This window comes from Somniosus microcephalus, unplaced genomic scaffold (assembly GCF_052327205.1).
Source record: "Somniosus microcephalus isolate GS21.2 unplaced genomic scaffold, FLI_Smic_1.0 unresolved_chr1, whole genome shotgun sequence".
In the NCBI taxonomy this organism is placed as follows: domain Eukaryota; kingdom Metazoa; phylum Chordata; class Chondrichthyes; order Squaliformes; family Somniosidae; genus Somniosus; species Somniosus microcephalus.
In genome coordinates, this window is record NW_028225179.1 from 37892674 (window position 1) to 37910326 (window position 17653).

The following is a 17653-nucleotide window of genomic DNA, read 5'->3' on the forward strand; positions in this document are numbered from 1 at the left end:
GCAGGGGAGAGGGCCGAGGCCCCCACGGCGCAGGGGAGAGGGCCGAGGCCCCACGGCGCAGGGGAGAGGGCCGAGTCCCCACGACGCAGGGGAGAGGGCCGAGGCTCCACGGCGCAGGGGAGAGGGCCGAGGCCCCACGGTGCAGGGGAGAGGGCCGAGTCCCCACGGCGCAGGGGAGAGGGCCGAGGCCCCACGATGCAGGGGAGAGGGCCGAGTCCCCATGGCGCAGGGGAGAGGGCCGAGGCCCCACGATGCAGGGGAGAGGGTCGAGGCCCCACGGTGCAGGACACCAGTGGAAGGGGCGAGAAGATAAGAAATGGGAGCAGGAGTCGGCCGTATGGCCCCTCGTGTCTGCTCCGCCATTCAATAAGATCATGGCTCATCTTCTACCTCATCTCCACTTCCCCACCCGATCTCCATATCCCTCGATTCCCCTCGAGTCCAAAGATCTATCGATCTCTGTCTTGAATATACTCAACGACTGAGCCTCCACAGCCCTCTGGGGTAGAGAATTCCAAAGATTCACCACCCTCTGAGTGAAGAAATTTCTCCTCATCTCAGTCCTAAATGACCGACCCCTTATTCTGAGACTGTGACCCCTGGTTCTAGACTCCCCAGCCAGGGGAAACATCCTCCCTGCATCTACCCTGTCAAGCCCTGTAAGAGTGTTATATGTTTCAATGAGATCACCTCTCATTCTTCTAAACTCCAGCGAATATAGGCCCAGTCTACTCAATCTCTCAGGCTGGGATGCGATACCAGGCAACCTTCTCTCCTGAATCCTCTCTCGTTTTCTCTCCACCCGCCCCCCCACCCTCCAGGATCTCGCCTTCCCCTTACTGACTGATGGAGATGCAGAACACTTCCGCGTGTCCCTCAGACGCCTGAATGCTATCGGACAGGTGAGCGAAGGAAGGGTCGGGGGATATCTGAGAGCGGAGGAACCACCAACCGGCCTGTGTGACCACCCCTGACCTTCATCGGAAACCCCTGGGAATCGACCAGGAGACCAGGTTATGTTGGTGCAGCAGGCAGTTAAGAAGGCAAATGGTGTGTTGGCCTTCGTAGCGAGAGGGTTCGAGTGCAGGAGCAAGGATGTCCTGCTGCACTTGTACAGGGCCTTGGTGAGACCACACCTTGAGTATTGTCTGCAGTTTTGGTCGCCTTATCTGAGGAAGGATGTTCTTGCCATGGAGGGAGTGCAGCGAAGATTCACCAGACTGATACCTGGGATGGCAGGAATGACGTATGAGGAGAGATTGGGTCGATTGGGCTTATACTCGCTGGAGTTTAGAAGAATGAGAGGGGATCTCATTGAAACTTATAAAACTCTAACAGGACTAGACAGACTAGATGCAGGAAGGATGTTCCCGATGGCGGGGGAGTCCAGAACCAGGGGTCACAGTCTAAGGATAAGGGGTAAGCCATTTAGGACTGAGATGAGGAGGAATTTCTTCACCCAGAGAGTGGTGGACCTGTGGAATTCTCTACCACACAAGGCAGTAGAGGCCAATTCATTAAATATATTCAAGAAGGAGTTGGATATATTTCTTAAGGCTAAAGGGATCAAGGGATATGGGGAAAAGGCGGGGACAGGGTACTGAGTTTGGATGATCAGCCATGATCTCATTGAATGGCGGAGCAGGCTCGAGGGGCCGAATGGCCTACTCCTGCTCCTATCTTCTATGTTTCTCCTAGCATGTGTGCTGTGAGGAGGATGCCGAGAAACTCCAGGATGATTTGGACAGGTTGGGCGATTGGGCAGAAACATGGCAGATGCAGTATAATGTGGATAAATGCGAGGTTATGCACTTTGGTGGCAAAAACAGGAAGTCAGATTATTATCTGAATGGCAATAGATTGGGAGAAGGGGAAGTGCAACGAGCCCTGGGTGTCCTTGTGCACCAGTCGCTGAAGGTAAGCATGCAGGTGCAGCAGGCGGTGAAGAAGGCAAATGGTATGTTGGCCTTCGTAGCGAGAGGGTTCGAGTACAGGAGCAAGGATGTCTTGCTGCAGTTGTACAGGGTCTATGTTTCTCCCAGTGTCTCCTTGGGCCTGGTTACCAGGCCTTGACTGGGTGTGGGGTAACGCCAAGCAACGACTCGCGATTGTCCAGCGCTTTCGATGACGTTAAAAACATCGCAAGGCGCTTCACGAGAGCGTAAGTCAGACAAAGTCTGTCACGGAAACACCAAAGGAGATATTAGGGACAGGCGACTGAAATCTTGGTCAAAGAGGGAGGTTTTTAAGGAGCGTCTTCAAGGAGGCCAGAGAGGCGGAGAGGTCTAGGGAGGGAATTCCAGAGCTCGGGGCCCAGGCGGCTGAAGGCACGGCCGCCAATGGTGGAGCGATGGAAATCGGGGGTTGCTCAAGAGGCCAGAATTGGAGGAGCGCAGAGATCCGGGAGGGTTGTAGGGGCTGGAGGAGGTTACAGAGATAGGGAGGGTGGTAGGGGCTGGAGGAGTTTACAGAGATAGGGAGGGTTGTAGGGGGCTGGAGGAGGTTACAGAGATAGGGAGGGTGGTAGGGGCTGGAGGAGGTTACAGAGATAGGGAGGCTGGTAGGGGCTGGAGGAGGTTACAGAGATAGGGAGGGTGGTAGGGGCTGGAGGAGGTTACAGAGATAGGGAGGGTGGTAGGGGCTGGAGGAGGTTACAGAGATAGGGAGGGTTGTAGGGGCTGGAGGAGTTTACACAGATAGGGAGGGTTGTAGGGGCTGGAGGAGGCTACAGAGATAGGGAGGGTTGTAGGGGCTGGAGGAGGTTACAGAGATAGGGAGGGTTGTAGGGGCTGGAGGAGTTTACAGAGATAGGGAGGGTGGTAGGGGCTGGTGGAGGTTACAGAGATAGGGAGGGTTGTAGGGGGCTGGAGGAGGTTACAGAGATAGGGAGGGTGGTAGGGGCTGGAGGAGGTTACAGAGATAGGGAGGGTTGTAGGGGGCTGGAGGAGGTTACAGAGATAGGGAGGCTGGTAGGGGCTGGAGGAGGTTACAGAGATAGGGAGGGTGTTAGGGGCTGGAGGAGGTTACAGAGGTAGGGAGGGTGGTAGGGGCTGCAGGAGGTTACAGAGATAGGGAGGGTTGTAGGGGCTGGACGAGGTTACAGAGATAGGGAGGGTTGTAGGGGCTGGAGGAGGTTACAGAGGTAGGGAGGGTTGTAGGGGCTGGAGGAGGTTACAGAGATAGGGAGGGTTGTAGGGGCTGGAGGAGGTTACAGAGATAGGGAGGGTGGTGGGGCTGGAGGAGGTTACAGAGTTAGGGAGGGTGGTAGGGGCTGGAGGAGGTTACAGAGATAGGGAGGCTGGTAGGGGCTGGAGGAGGTTACAGAGATAGGGAGGGTTGTAGGGGCTGGAGGAGGTTACAGAGATAGGGAGGGTGGTAGGGGCTGGAGGAGGTTACAGAGATAGGGAGGGTGTTAGGGGCTGGAGGAGGTTACAGAGATAGGGAGGGTTGTATGGCCGGAGGAGGTTACAGAGATAGGGAGGGTTGTAGGGCTGGAGGAGGTTACAGAGATAGGGAGGGTTGTAGGGGCTGGAGGAGGTTACAGAGATTGGGGAGGGTTGTAGGGGCTGGAGGAGGTTACAGAGATAGGCATGGTTGTAGGGGCTGGAGGAGGTCACAGAGATAGGGAGGGCTGTAGGGGCTGGAGGAGGTTACAGAGATAGGGAGGGTTGTAGGGGGCTGGAGGAGGTTACAGAGATAGGGAGGGGTGTAGGGGTTGGAGGAGGTTTTTTTTTAATTCATAGATGGGATGTGGGCGTTGCTGGCTAGGCCTGCATTTAGTGCCCATTCCTAATTGCCCTTGAGAAGATGGTGGTGAGCCGGAAGGTGTTTGGAAGGTGCTGTTGAAGGAGCTTTGGCGAGTTGCTGCAGTGCATCTTGTAGATGGTACACACTGCAGCCACAGTGCGCCGGTGGTGGAGGGAGTGAATGTTGAAGGTGGTGGATGGGGTGCCAATCAAGCGGGCTGCTTTATCCTGAATGGTGTCGAGCTTCTTGAGTGTTGTTGGAGCTGCACTCATCCAGGCAAGTGGAGAATATTCCATCACACTCCTGAATTGTGCCTTGTAGATGGTGGAAAGGCTTTGGGGAGTCAGGAGGTGAGACACTGGTTACAGAGATAGGGAGGGTTGTAGGGGGCTGGAGGAGGTTACAGAGATAGGGAGGGTTGTAGGGGCTGGAGGAGGTTACAGAGATAGGGAGGGTTGTATGGGGCTGGAGGAGGTTACAGAGATAGGGAGGGTTGTAGGGGCTGGAGGAGGTTACAGAGATGGGAAGGGTTGTAGGGGCTGGAGGAGGTTACAGAGATAGGGAGGGTTGTAGAAGCTGAAGGAGGTTACAGAGATAGGGAGGGTTGTAGGGGCTGGAGGAGGTTACAGAGATAGGGAGGGTGCTAGAGTCTGGAGGAGGTTACAGAGATAGGGAGGGTTGTAGGGGCTGGAGGAGGTTACAGAGATAGGGAGGGTTGTAGGGGCTGGAGGAGGTTACAGAGATACGGAGGGTTGTAGGGGCTGGAGGAGGTTACAAAGATAGGAAGGGGGCGAGGGCCACAGAGGGATTTGAAAATGAGGATGAATTGGAGGTCGTTCCCCTTCGAATCTTCACCAGGAAGTTATCACTAAACCTTCACAAATCTCTGGTTAGGCCCCAGCTGGAGTATTGTGTCCAATTCTGGGCACCGCACTTTAGGAAGGATGTCAAGACCTTGGAGAGGGTGCAGAGGAGATTGACCAGAATGGTACCAGGGATGAGGGACTTCAGTGATGTGGAGAGACTGGAGAAGCTGGGGTTGTTCTCCTTAGAGCAGAGAAGGTTAAGGGGAGATTGACCAGAATGGTACCAGGGATGAGGGACTTCAGTGATGTGGAGAGACTGGAGAAGCTGGGATTTTTCTCCTTAGAGCAGAGAAGGTTAAGGGGAGATTGACCAGAATGGTACCAGGGATGAGGGACTTCAGTGATGCGGAGAGACTGGAGAAGCTGGGGTTGTTCTCCTTAGAGCAGAGAAGGTTAAGGGGAGATTGACCAGAATGGTACCAGGGATGAGGGACTTCAGTGATGTGGAGAGACTGGAGAAGCTGGGATTGTTCTCCTTAGAGCAGAGAAGGTTAAGGGGAGATTGACCAGAATGGTACCAGGGGATGAGGGTCTTCAGTGATGTGGAGAGACTGGAGAAGCTGGGGTTGTTCTCCTTAGAGCAGAGAAGGTTAAGGGGAGATTGACCAGAATGGTACCAGGGATGAGGGACTTCAGTGATGTGGAGAGACTGGAGAAGCTGGGATTGTTCTCCTTAGAGCAGAGAAGGTTAAGGGGAGATTGACCAGAATGGTACCAGGGATGAGGGACTTCAGTGATGCGGAGAGACTGGAGAAGCTGGGGTTGTTCTCCTTAGAGCAGAGAAGGTTAAGGGGAGATTGACCAGAATGGTACCAGGGATGAGGGACTTCAGTGATGTGGAGAGACTGGAGAAGCTGGGATTGTTCTCCTTAGAGCAGAGAAGGTTAAGGGGAGATTGACCAGAATGGTACCAGGGGATGAGGGTCTTCAGTGATGTGGAGAGACTGGAGAAGCTGGGATTGTTCTCCTTAGAGCAGAGAAGGTTAAGGGGAGATTGACCAGAATGGTACCAGGGGATGAGGGTCTTCAGTGATGTGGAGAGACTGGAGAAGCTGGGGTTGTTCTCCTTAGAGCAGAGAAGGTTAAGAGGAGATTTGATCGAGGTGCTGATAGAGTAAATAAGGAGAAACTGTTTCCAGTGACTGAAGGGTCGGTAACCAGAGGACACAGATTTAAGGTGATTGGCAAAAGAACCAGAGGGGGAGATGAGGAGAATGTTTTTACGCAGCGAGTTATGATGATCTGGAACGCGCTGCCTGAAACGGCGGTGGAAGCAGATTCAATAGTAACTTTCAAAAGGAGAATTGGAGAAATACTTGAAGGGGATCAATTGGCAGGGCTATGGGGATTGCGCAGGGGGGAGTGGGATTAATTGGAGAGCTCTTTCAAAGAGCCGGCACAGGCACGAGGGGCCGAATTGGCCTCCTCCTCCTGTGCTGTGTGAACCTTTGAAGGAAGAAGGGGAGGAGTGTGGAATGTCTGGGAGTGAATGAGGAAGGGAGAGAGCGCGATGGGCAGGAACATTGAAGAGAGAATTGGATGGCTGTTGGAGGGAGGTTTGACGGAGATTGAGGAGTGGTGGGGAGGGGTGTGTTGGGTTAGACACAGCTGTGCCTTTGCGCTCTCAGTCCGTCCTCTCTCTGATTGCAGCACGCCAAGCGGGAGGGGGTGCGAGTGCTTGTGGACGCGGAGTACACCTACCTCAATCCCGCGCTCACGTTGGTTAGCATGGCGATGATGATGCGGTTCAACCAAACGGAACCCTTGGTTTGGAACACCTACCAATGCTACCTGAAGGTGAGGCTTCAATCGAGGTTCAACCGCCCTCCCCCGCCACTGACTCCATCTGTAACCAGTGCGGTACCTGCCCTGGGAGGGTTTGATGGGACAGTGTAGAGGAAGCTTTACTCTGTATCTAACCCGTGCTGTACCTGCCCTGGGAGTGTTTGATGGGACAGTGTAGAGGGAGCTTTACTCTGTATCTAACCCGTGCCGAACCTGCCCTGGGAGGGTTTGATGGGACAGTGTAGAGGGAGCTTTACTCTGTATCTAACCCGTGCTGTACCTGCCCTGGGAGTGTTTGATGGGACAGTGTAGAGGGAGCTTTACTCTGTATCTAACCCGTGCTGTACCTGCCCTGGGAGTGTTTGACGGGACATTGTAGAGGGAGCTTTACTCTGTATCTAACCCGTGCTGTACCTGCCCTGGGAGTGTTTGATGGGACAGTGTAGAGAGAGCTTTACTCTGTATCTAACCCGTGCTATACCTGCCCTGGGAGTGTTTGATGGGACAGTGTAGAGAGAGCTTTACTCTGTATCTAACCCGTGCTGTACCTGCCCTGGGAGTGTTTGATGGGACAGTGTAGAGGGAGCTTTACTCTGTATCTAACCCGTGCTGTACCTGCCCTGGGAGTGTTTGATGGGACAGTGTAGAGGGAGCTTTACTCTGTATCTAACCCGTGCTGTACCTGCCCTGGGAGTGTTTGATGGGACAGTGTAGAGGGAGATTTACTCTGTATCTAACCCGTGCTGTACCTGCCCTGGGAGTGTTTGATGGGACAGTGTAGAGGGAGCTTTACTCTGTATCTAACCTGTGCTGTACCTGCCCTGGGAGTGTTTGATGGGACAGTGTAGAGGGAGCTTTACTCTGTATCTAACCCGTGCTGTAAATGCCCTGGGAGTATTTGATGGGGACAGTGCAGAGGGAGCTTTACTCTGTATCTAACCCGTGCTGCACCTGCCCTGGGAGTGTTTGATGGGACAGTGTAGAGGGAGCTTTACTCTGTATCTAACCCGTGCTGTACCTGCCCTGGGAGTGTTTGACGGGACATTGTAGAGGGAGCTTTACTCTGTATCTAACCCGTGCTGTACCTGCCCTGGGAGTGTTTGATGGGACAGTGTAGAGAGAGCTTTACTCTGTATCTAACCCGTGCTATACCTGCCCTGGGAGTGTTTGATGGGACAGTGTAGAGAGAGCTTTACTCTGTATCTAACCCGTGCTGTACCTGCCCTGGGAGTGTTTGATGGGACAGTGTAGAGGGAGCTTGACTCTGTATCTAACCCGTGCTGTACCTGCCCTGGGAGTGTTTGACGGGACTTTGTAGAGGGAGCTTTACTCTGTATCTAACCCGTGCTGTACCTACCCTGGGAGTGTTTGACGGGACATTGTAGAGGGAGCTTTACTCTGTATCTAACCCGTGCTGTACCTGCCCTGGGAGTGTTTGACGGGACAGTGTAAAGGGTGCTGTACCTGCCCTGGGAGTGTTTGATGGGACAGTGTAGAGGGCGCTTTACTCTGTATCTAACCCGTGCTGTACCTGCCCTGGGAGTGTTTGATGGGACAATGTAGAGGGAGCTTTTCTCTGTATCTAACCCCGTGCTGTACCTGCCCTGGGAGTGTTTGATGGGACAGTGTAGAGGGAGCTTTACTCTGTATCTAACCCGTGCTGTACCTGCCCTGGGAGTGTTTGACGGGACTTTGTAGAGGGAGCTTTACTCTGCATCTAACCCGTGCTGTACCTGCCCTGGGAGTGTTTGACGGGACATTGTAGAGGGAGCTTTACTCTGTATCTAACCCCGTGCTGTACCTGCCCTGGGAGTGTTTGACGGGACAGTGTAAAGGGTGCTGTACATGCCCTGGGAGTGTTTGATGGGACAGTGTAGAGGGAGCTTTACTCTGTATCTAACCCGTGCTGTACCTACCCTGGGAGTGTTTGATGGGACAGTGTAGCGGGTGCTTTACTCTGTATCTAACCCCATGCTGTACCTGCCCTGGGAGTGTTTGATGGGACAGTGTAGAGGGAGCTTTACTCTGTATCTAACCCGTGCTGTACCTGCCCTGGGAGTGTTTGACGGGACTTTGTAGAGGGAGCTTTACTCTGCATCTAACCCGTGCTGTACCTGCCCTGGGAGTGTTTGACGGGACATTGTAGAGGGAGCTTTACTCTGTATCTAACCCCGTGCTGTACCTGCCCTGGGAGTGTTTGACGGGACAGTGTAAAGGGTGCTGTACATGCCCTGGGAGTGTTTGATGGGACAGTGTAGAGGGAGCTTTACTCTGTATCTAACCCGTGCTGTACCTGCCCTGGGAGTGTTTGATGGGACAGTGTAGCGGGTGCTTTACTCTGTATCTAACCCCATGCTGTACCTGCCCTGGGAGTGTTTGATGGGACAGTGTAGAGGGAGCTTTACTCTGTATCTAACCCATGCTGTACCTGCCCTGGGAGTGTTTGATGGGACAGTGTAGAGGGAGCTTTACTCTGTATCTAACCCGTGCTGTTCCTGCCCTGGGAGTGTTTGATGGGACAGTGTAGAGGGAGCTTTACTCTGTATCTAACCCGTGCTGTATCTGCCCTGGGAGTGTTTGATGGGACAATATCGCGGGTGCTTTACTCTGTATCTAACCTGTGCTGTACCTGCCCTGGGTGTGTTTGATGGGACAGTGCAGCGGGAGCTTTACTCTGCATCTAACCCGTGCTGTACCTACCCTGGGAGTGTTTGATGGGACAGTGCAGAGGGAGCTTTAGTCTGTATCTAACCCGTGCTGTACCTGCCCTGGGAGTGTTTGATGGGACAGTGTAGATGGAGCTTTACTCTGTATCTAACCCGTGCTGTACCTGCCCTGGGAGTGTTTGATGGGACAGTGTAGAGGGAGCTTTACTCTGTATCTAACCCGTGCTGTACCTGCCCTGGGAGTGTTTGATGGGACAGTGTAGAGGGAGCTTGACTCTGTATCTAACCCGTGCTGTACCTGCCCTGGGAGTGTTTGACGGGACTTTGTAGAGGGAGCTTTACTCTGTATCTAACCCGTGCTGTACCTACCCTGGGAGTGTTTGACGGGACATTGTAGAGGGAGCTTTACTCTGTATCTAACCCGTGCTGTACCTGCCCTGGGAGTGTTTGATGGGACAGTGTAGAGGGCGCTTTACTCTGTATCTAACCCGTGCTGTACCTGCCCTGGGAGTGTTTGATGGGACAATGTAGAGGGAGCTTTTCTCTGTATCTAACCGCGTGCTGTACCTGCCCTGGGAGTGTTTGATGGGACAGTGTAGAGGGAGCTTTACTCTGTATCTAACCCGTGCTGTACCTGCCCTGGGAGTGTTTGACGGGACTTTGTCGAGGGAGCTTTACTCTGCATCTAACCCGTGCTGTACCTGCCCTGGGAGTGTTTGACGGGACATTGTAGAGGGAGCTTTACTCTGTATCTAACCCCGTGCTGTACCTGCCCTGGGAGTGTTTGACGGGACAGTGTAAAGGGTGCTGTATCTGCCCTGGGAGTGTTTGATGGGACAGTGTAGAGGGCGCTTTACTCTGTATCTAACCCGTGCTGTACCTGCCCTGGGAGTGTTTGATGGGACAATGTAGAGGGAGCTTTTCTCTGTATCTAACCCCGTGCTGTACCTGCCCTGGGAGTGTTTGATGGGACAGTGTAGAGGGAGCTTTACTCTGTATCTAACCCGTGCTGTACCTGCCCTGGGAGTGTTTGACGGGACTTTGTAGAGGGAGCTTTACTCTGCATCTAACCCGTGCTGTACCTGCCCTGGGAGTGTTTGACGGGACATTGTAGAGGGAGCTTTACTCTGTATCTAGCCCCGTGCTGTACCTGCCCTGGGAGTGTTTGACGGGACAGTGTAAAGGGTGCTGTACATGCCCTGGGAGTGTTTGATGGGACAGTGTAGAGGGAGCTTTACTCTGTATCTAACCCGTGCTGTACCTACCCTGGGAGTGTTTGATGGGACAGTGTAGCGGGTGCTTTACTCTGTATCTAACCCCATGCTGTACCTGCCCTGGGAGTGTTTGATGGGACAGTGTAGAGGGAGCTTTACTCTGTATCTAACCCGTGCTGTACCTGCCCTGGGAGTGTTTGACGGGACTTTGTAGAGGGAGCTTTACTCTGCATCTAACCCGTGCTGTACCTGCCCTGGGAGTGTTTGACGGGACATTGTAGAGGGAGCTTTACTCTGTATCTAACCCCGTGCTGTACCTGCCCTGGGAGTGTTTGACGGGACAGTGTAAAGGGTGCTGTACATGCCCTGGGAGTGTTTGATGGGACAGTGTAGAGGGAGCTTTACTCTGTATCTAACCCGTGCTGTACCTGCCCTGGGAGTGTTTGATGGGACAGTGTAGCGGGTGCTTTACTCTGTATCTAACCCCATGCTGTACCTGCCCTGGGAGTGTTTGATGGGACAGTGTAGAGGGAGCTTTACTCTGTATCTAACCCATGCTGTACCTGCCCTGGGAGTGTTTGATGGGACAGTGTAGAGGGAGCTTTACTCTGTATCTAACCCGTGCTGTTCCTGCCCTGGGAGTGTTTGATGGGACAGTGTAGAAGGAGCTTTACTCTGTATCTAACCCGTGCTGTATCTGCCCTGGGAGTGTTTGATGGGACAATATCGCGGGTGCTTTACTCTGTATCTAACCTGTGCTGTACCTGCCCTGGGTGTGTTTGATGGGACAGTGCAGCGGGAGCTTTACTCTGCATCTAACCCGTGCTGTACCTACCCTGGGAGTGTTTGATGGGACAGTGTAGAGGGAGCTTTAGTCTGTATCTAACCCGTGCTGTACCTGCCCTGGGAGTGTTTGATGGGACAGTGTAGATGGAGCTTTACTCTGTATCTAACCCGTGCTGTACCTGCCCTGGGAGTGTTTGATGGGACAGTGTAGAGGGAGCTTTACTCTGTATCTAACCCCGTGCTGTACCTGCCCTGGGAGTGTTTGATGGGACAGTGTAGAGGGAGCTTTACTCTGTATCTAACCCGTGCTGTACCTGCCCTGGGAGTGTTTGATGGGACAGTGTAGAGGGAGCTTTAGTCTGTATCTAACCCGTGCTGTACCTGCCCTGGGAGTGTTTGATGGGACAGTGTAGATGGAGCTTTACTCTGTATCTAACCCGTGCTGTACCTGCCCTGGGAGTGTTTGATGGGACAGTGTAGAGGGAGCTTTACTCTGTATCTAACCCCGTGCTGTACCTGCCCTGGGAGTGTTTGATGGGACAGTGTAGAGGGAGCTTTACTCTGTATCTAACCCGTGCTGTACCTGCCCTGGGAGTGTTTGATGGGACAGTGTAGAGGGAGCTTTACTCTGTATCTAACCCGTGCTGATCTCTCTCTCTCTGCCTCTCTCCCAGGACGCCTACTCTTTGCTGTCAGCGGATATCGAGAAGGCCTCAAGCCTGGGATTCTGTTTTGGGGTTAAACTGGTGCGAGGAGCCTACATGAACAAGGAGCGAGAGCTGGCTCGGACCCTGGGATATGCGGACCCCGTCCATGACACCTGGGCGGACACCAACAGCAGGTAAACGCACCCTGTGGGGTGTAAGCGGTTTTTGATCCTAGCCCAATTGCTGGACGGACGGTTCGAATCGCCCCCGCCTTGCGAAAGTTCTATACCCGGGAATTATTATTCAGAGTGTAAATGGAATAAGTCACGGACAGGAATGCATCAGTGAAAAATCAAACTTATATTTATTTGGTCTAACATACACTGGCTAAATCAATTATTATATAGGCCCAGAACTTCGGGTCTCCACGGGTGAGTACGCACGGGGTACTCACCCGTAGGCCCAATGGAAGTGCCGGTTTCCTGCATGCACTGCGCGTGCGCGGGAAACCGGCACTTCCGTTCCCCTGAACGAAGGGGTTCAGAGGTCGAACGCGTGCGCGGGAGAGGCTGCGCTGTGCGCATCGAAATTCTTTTTTTTTGTTGCAGGTTTTCCCGTGAGGGTATGTCTGCAGAAGTTAGAAATATAAAAAGCAGGCGTAAGGCTTGCTTTTTACAAGTTAAGTGGTGAATTAATTAAAATTAAAACATTTTTTCCACAGGTTTAATATTTTTAAATACTTTAAAGCAAGGTAAGTTTATTTTTAACCCGTTAGAAAATAAACTTATTTTTTTCAAAAATTTAAATTATTGTTTAAAATAGTTATTTCATGTAATTTATAGTTTATTTAAAAAATGTGATTTAAAAAAAAAAATTATTTTAAGATTGATGCACTATCAACAACACCAAAGACTACGAGTTGAACTTATACGAAGTAGGCTTTTATTGACTAAGAACTGGAGCATGCCTCTGCTCGTGGATCCATCCTAAGAGCTCCCGGGGGAAGGGTGGTGAGTCACCTTTATACCCGGGCTTAGGGGTGGAGCCAGGGGCGGAGACATGCCCGGACCTGTACAGAGTTAACAGTGGTTTACCACACAGACATGTACAGAGTTAGCAGTGGTTTACCACAAAGATTTAGTGATGTTTTGGGGCCATAGTATTTATAAGTTTTGACAGCTGTTCCTGTCAATCTTATGAATAATAATAATAATCAACTTTATTGTCATTGTTAGTGCACAAGTGCAGTACAACAAAATGTAGGCTTGTGGCTCCCGAGAGTGTACATTTAGATTAAGACATTTAAACATTCAACATTCATTTGGCTTGTAATACATTAACATAAACATCATAAAGTGCATTGGCAGATGTGCAGGCTTTAGAGTTTATTTGTGGAGTTCAGTAGGATGACAGCCCTGGGAAAGAAGCTGTTCCTAAATCTGGTCGTTCGGGTGCGAATGCATCTGTAGTGTCTCCCAGATGGCAGGAGGGCTCCGATTGGCTCCCCATGGCCCACGTGATCCCAGGGGCCGCATCGAACTAACTGCGCCCCTGGGATACGCAAGCACTGCGCGCCGGCAGCTGGACCAGGCCCCGGATCGGAATTCCACGGGGGCCCACAGCTCAACGGCCGGCGCGCTAGGTAAGTGCAGGTCGGGGGCTTGCGCCCACAGGAAGCCCCCAACCTGAATTTCTGGGCCACTGTCTCTGTGGAGAATAAAATCCAGGTTACAAACAAAATACATACAGTATGATGTAATAAAACTCACTACGCACTTGGTTCGAGCATAAAGCAAGGCTTTAATCAACTTGTTTCAGAACATGGAGGTCTAGTTGTACTTCACTAGTTCCTTGTCTTACAAAATGTCCCTGGACAAGCTGGGCCCACACCCGAGTGTTTATACTCCTTGGACGGCGCCACCAGCTGGCCGCCCAGCATTATTTCACGAGTAGTTTCTTTATGAGGATGAGATTTTTAACACAGTACAAAACTGGGGACTATAACAAGCAGTAATTCCCTTGTTACATAGAAACATAGAAGATAGGAGCAGGAGTAGGCCATTCGGCCCTTCGAGCCTGCTCCGCCATTCAATGAGATCATGGCTGATCATCCTAATTCAGTACCCTGTCCCTGCCTTCTCCCCATATCCCTTGATCCCTTTAGCTTCAAGAAACATATCCAACTCTTTCTTGACTATATTTGATGAACTGGCCTCCACCGCCCTCTGTGGTAGAGAATTCCACAGGTTCACCACTCTCTGGGTGAAGAAATTCCTCCTCATTTCTGTCCTAAATGGCTTACCCCTTATCCTTAGACTATGACCCCTGGTTCTGGACTCCCCGGCTATCAGAAACATCCTTTCTGCATCTAGTCTGTCCAGACCTGACAGAATTTTATAGGTTTCGATGAGATCCCCTCTCAATCTTCTAAACTCCAGTGAGTATAAGCCCAATTGACACAATCTCTCCTCGTACGTCATTCCTGCCATCCCAGGTATCAGTCTGGTGAATCTTCGCTGCACTCCCTCCATGGCAAGAACGTCCTTCCTCAGGTAAGGTGACCAAAACTGCACACAATACTCAAGGTGCGGTCTCACGAAGGCCCTGTACAACTGCAGCAAGACACCGTTGTTCCTGTACTCGAACCCTCTTGCTACGAAGGCCAACATACCATTTGCCTTCTTAACCGCCTGCTGCACCTGCATGCTTACCTTCAGCGACTGGTGCACAAGAACACCCAGGTCTCTTTGCACTTTCCCTTCTCCCAATCTATTGCCATTCAAATAATAATCTGCCTTCCTGTTTTTGCCACCAAAGTGGATAACCTCACATTTATCCACATTATAGTGCATTTGCCATGTTTCTGCCCAATCACCCAACCTGTCCAAATCGTACTGGAGTTTCACGACATCCTCCTCTCAGCTTACCCTCCCACCCAGCTTTGTGTCGTCTGCAAATTTGGAGATATTACATCCAATTCCCTTGTCCAGATCATTAATATATATTGTGAACAGCTGGGGTCCTAGGACCGATGGTGGTTGCTATCGTGGATTCTAATTCCACCCTGACCTATGAATTACCCAGTCGAACCCATACATTCTGGATGACCGACAGTTCTTTTGTCACAGCCAACTGCCATGCGTTCTCTGGAGTTTTAACAAAACCAGTCCCCCCACGCAACTGCACAGGGCGATCCCACCACAGGGCAAAACACCCTCAGCCCGTGATGTCCACAGAAATATTCGCAACTGGGTCCATTCTTCAAACAGAGACTTTGCGATCTCTTCAGGGAGGAGAGGGCTAGGGGAGAGGAGGAGGAGAGGAGAGGGCTAGGAAAGAGGAGGAGGAGGAGGAGGTGGAGGAGGAGGAGGAGGAGGAGGAGGAGGAGGTACTGACTTGGATAGAGAACTGGTTGGCAGACAGAAAGCAAAGAGTTGGAATAAATGGGTCTTTTTCCGAGTGGCAGGCAGTGACTAGTGGGGTACCGCAGGGATCGGTCCTTGGACCCCAGCTATTCACAATATATATCAATGATCTAGACGAGGGAACTAGATGTAATATCTCCAAGTTTGCAGATGACACAAAGCTGGGTGGGCGTGTGTGCTGTGAGGAGGATGCCAAGAAACTCCAGTACGATTTGGACAGGTTGGGTGATTGGGCAGATGCATGGCAGATGCAGTATAATGTGGATAACTGCGAGGTTATCCACTTTGGTGGCAAAAACAGGAAGGCAGATTATTATCTGAACGGCAATAGATTGGGAGAAGGGGAAGTGCAACGAGACCTGGGTGTCCTTGTGCACCAGTCGCTGAAGGTAAGCATGCAGGTGCAGCAGGTAGTTAAGAAGGCAAATGGCATATTGGCCTTGATAGTGAGAGGATTTGAGTACAGGAGCAGGGATGTCTTGCTGCAGTTGTACAGGGCCTTGGTGAGACCACACCTTGAGTATTGTGTGCAGTTTTGGTCGCCATATCTGAGGAAGGATGTTCTTGCCATGGAGGGAGTGCAGCGAAGATTCACCAGACTGATACCTGGGATGGCAGGAATGACGTATGAGGAGAGATTGGGTCGATTAGGCTTATATTCGCTAGAGTTTAGAAGAATGAGAGGGGATCTCATTGGAACTTATAAAATTTTAACAGGACTAGGCAGACTAGATGCAGGAAGGATGTTCCCGATGGCCGGGGAGTCCAGAACCAGGGGTCACAGTCTAAGGATAAGGGGTAAGCCATTTAGGACTGAGATGAGGAGGAATTTCTTCACCCAGAGAGTGGTGAACCTGTGGAATTCTCTACCACAGAAGGCAGTAGAGGCCAATTCATTAAATATATTCAAGAAGGAGTTAGATATATTTCTTAAGGCTAAAGGGATCAAGGGATATGGGGAGAAGGCAGGGACAGGGTACTGAATTTGGATGATCAGCCATGATCGCATTGAATGGCGGAGCAGGCTCGAGGGGCCGAATGGCCTACTCCTGCTCCTATCTTCTATGTTTCTATGAGAGGGCTAGGGGAGAGGAGGAGGAGGAGGAGGGGAGGACAAGGAGCGGGATGGCAAGAGAGGAGAGGGAGGAGAGGGGAAGAGAACGGAGAGGAAGGTGAGGGCTAGGGGAGAGGAGACTGGCAGGAGCGAGGAGAGGGGGTGGGGTGGGGTGGGTGGTGAGAGAGATTCGGCGAATGTTATAAAGTTTCTGAATTTTGATTCTCTCTCAGTTACCAGAAGCTTTTGGATAAAATGATGGAATTGGTTGGAGAGCAGAGAGAGAGATACAATCTGGTGATCGCATCACACAACGAGACCTCTGTGAGACACGCGCTGCACAGGTAGTGACCTCCATCACACGGGCACCGACTCTCCCCGGGGTATGGGTCCTCACGGGCACCGACTCTCCCCGGGGAATGTGTCCCCGCAGGCACCGACTCTCCCCGGGGAACGTGTCCCCACGGGCACCGACTCTCCCCGGGGTACGGGTCACCACGGGCACCGACTCTCCCCGGGGTATGGGTCCCCACGGGCACAGACTCTCCCCAGGGTACGGGTCCCCATGGGCACCGACTCTCCCTGGGGTACGGGTCCCCACGGGCACTGACTCTCCTTGGGGTACGGGTCCCCGCGGGCACCGACTCTCCCCGGGGTACGGGACCCCACAGGCAGCGACTCTCCCCGGGGTACGGGTCCCCACGGGCACCGACTCTCCCCGGGGTACGGGACACCACAGGCACCAAGTCTCCCCGGGGTACGGGTCCCCACGGGCACCGACTCTCCCCGGGGTACGGGTCCCCATGGGCACCAACTCTCCCCGGGGTACGGGTCCCCACGGGCACCGACTCTCCCCGGGGTACGGGTCCCCACGGGCACCGGCTCTCCCCGGGGTACGGATCTCCGCGGGCACCAACTCTCCCCGGGGTACGGGTCCCCACGGGCACCGACTCTACCCGGGGTACGGGTCCCCACAGGCACCGACTCTCCCTGGGGTACGGGTCCCCACGGGCACCGACTCTCCCCGGGGTACGGGTCCTCACGGGCACCGACTCTACCCGGGGTACGGGTCCCCACAGGCACCGACTCTCCCTGGGGTACGGGTCCCCACGGGCACCGACTCTCCCCGGGGTACGGGTCCTCACGGGCACTGACTCTCCCCGGGGTACGGGTCCCCACGGGCACCGACTCTCCCCGGGTTACGGGTCCCCATGGGCACCGACTCTCCCCGGGGTACGTGTCCCCAGGGGCACCGACTCTCCCCGGGTTACGGGTCCCCACGGGCACCGACTCTCCCCGGGGTACGGGTCCCCAGAGGCACCGACTCTCCCCGGGGTACGGGTCCCCACGGGCACCGACTCTCCCCGGGGTTACGGGTCCCCACAGGCACCGAATCTCCCTGGGGTTACGGGTCCCCACAGGCACCGAATCTCCCTGGGGTACGGGTCCCCACGGGCACTGAC

General features: G+C 53.1%; 1 protein-coding gene across 1 annotated transcript in view; it reads left to right on the forward strand.

Moving 5' to 3' along the window:
* The window catches only part of LOC147094642 (seizure protein 6 homolog), a 76198-nt gene that overhangs the window by 25641 nt on the left and 32904 nt on the right, over nucleotides 1–17653 (forward strand). Inside the window, exons 5-8 of the mRNA XM_085974240.1 lie at nucleotides 822–902; nucleotides 6264–6410; nucleotides 11739–11905; nucleotides 16424–16534. Of these exons, the coding sequence (XP_085830366.1) occupies nucleotides 822–902; nucleotides 6264–6410; nucleotides 11739–11905; nucleotides 16424–16534 (506 nt within the window). The remainder of the gene's footprint in view (nucleotides 1–821; nucleotides 903–6263; nucleotides 6411–11738; nucleotides 11906–16423; nucleotides 16535–17653) is intronic.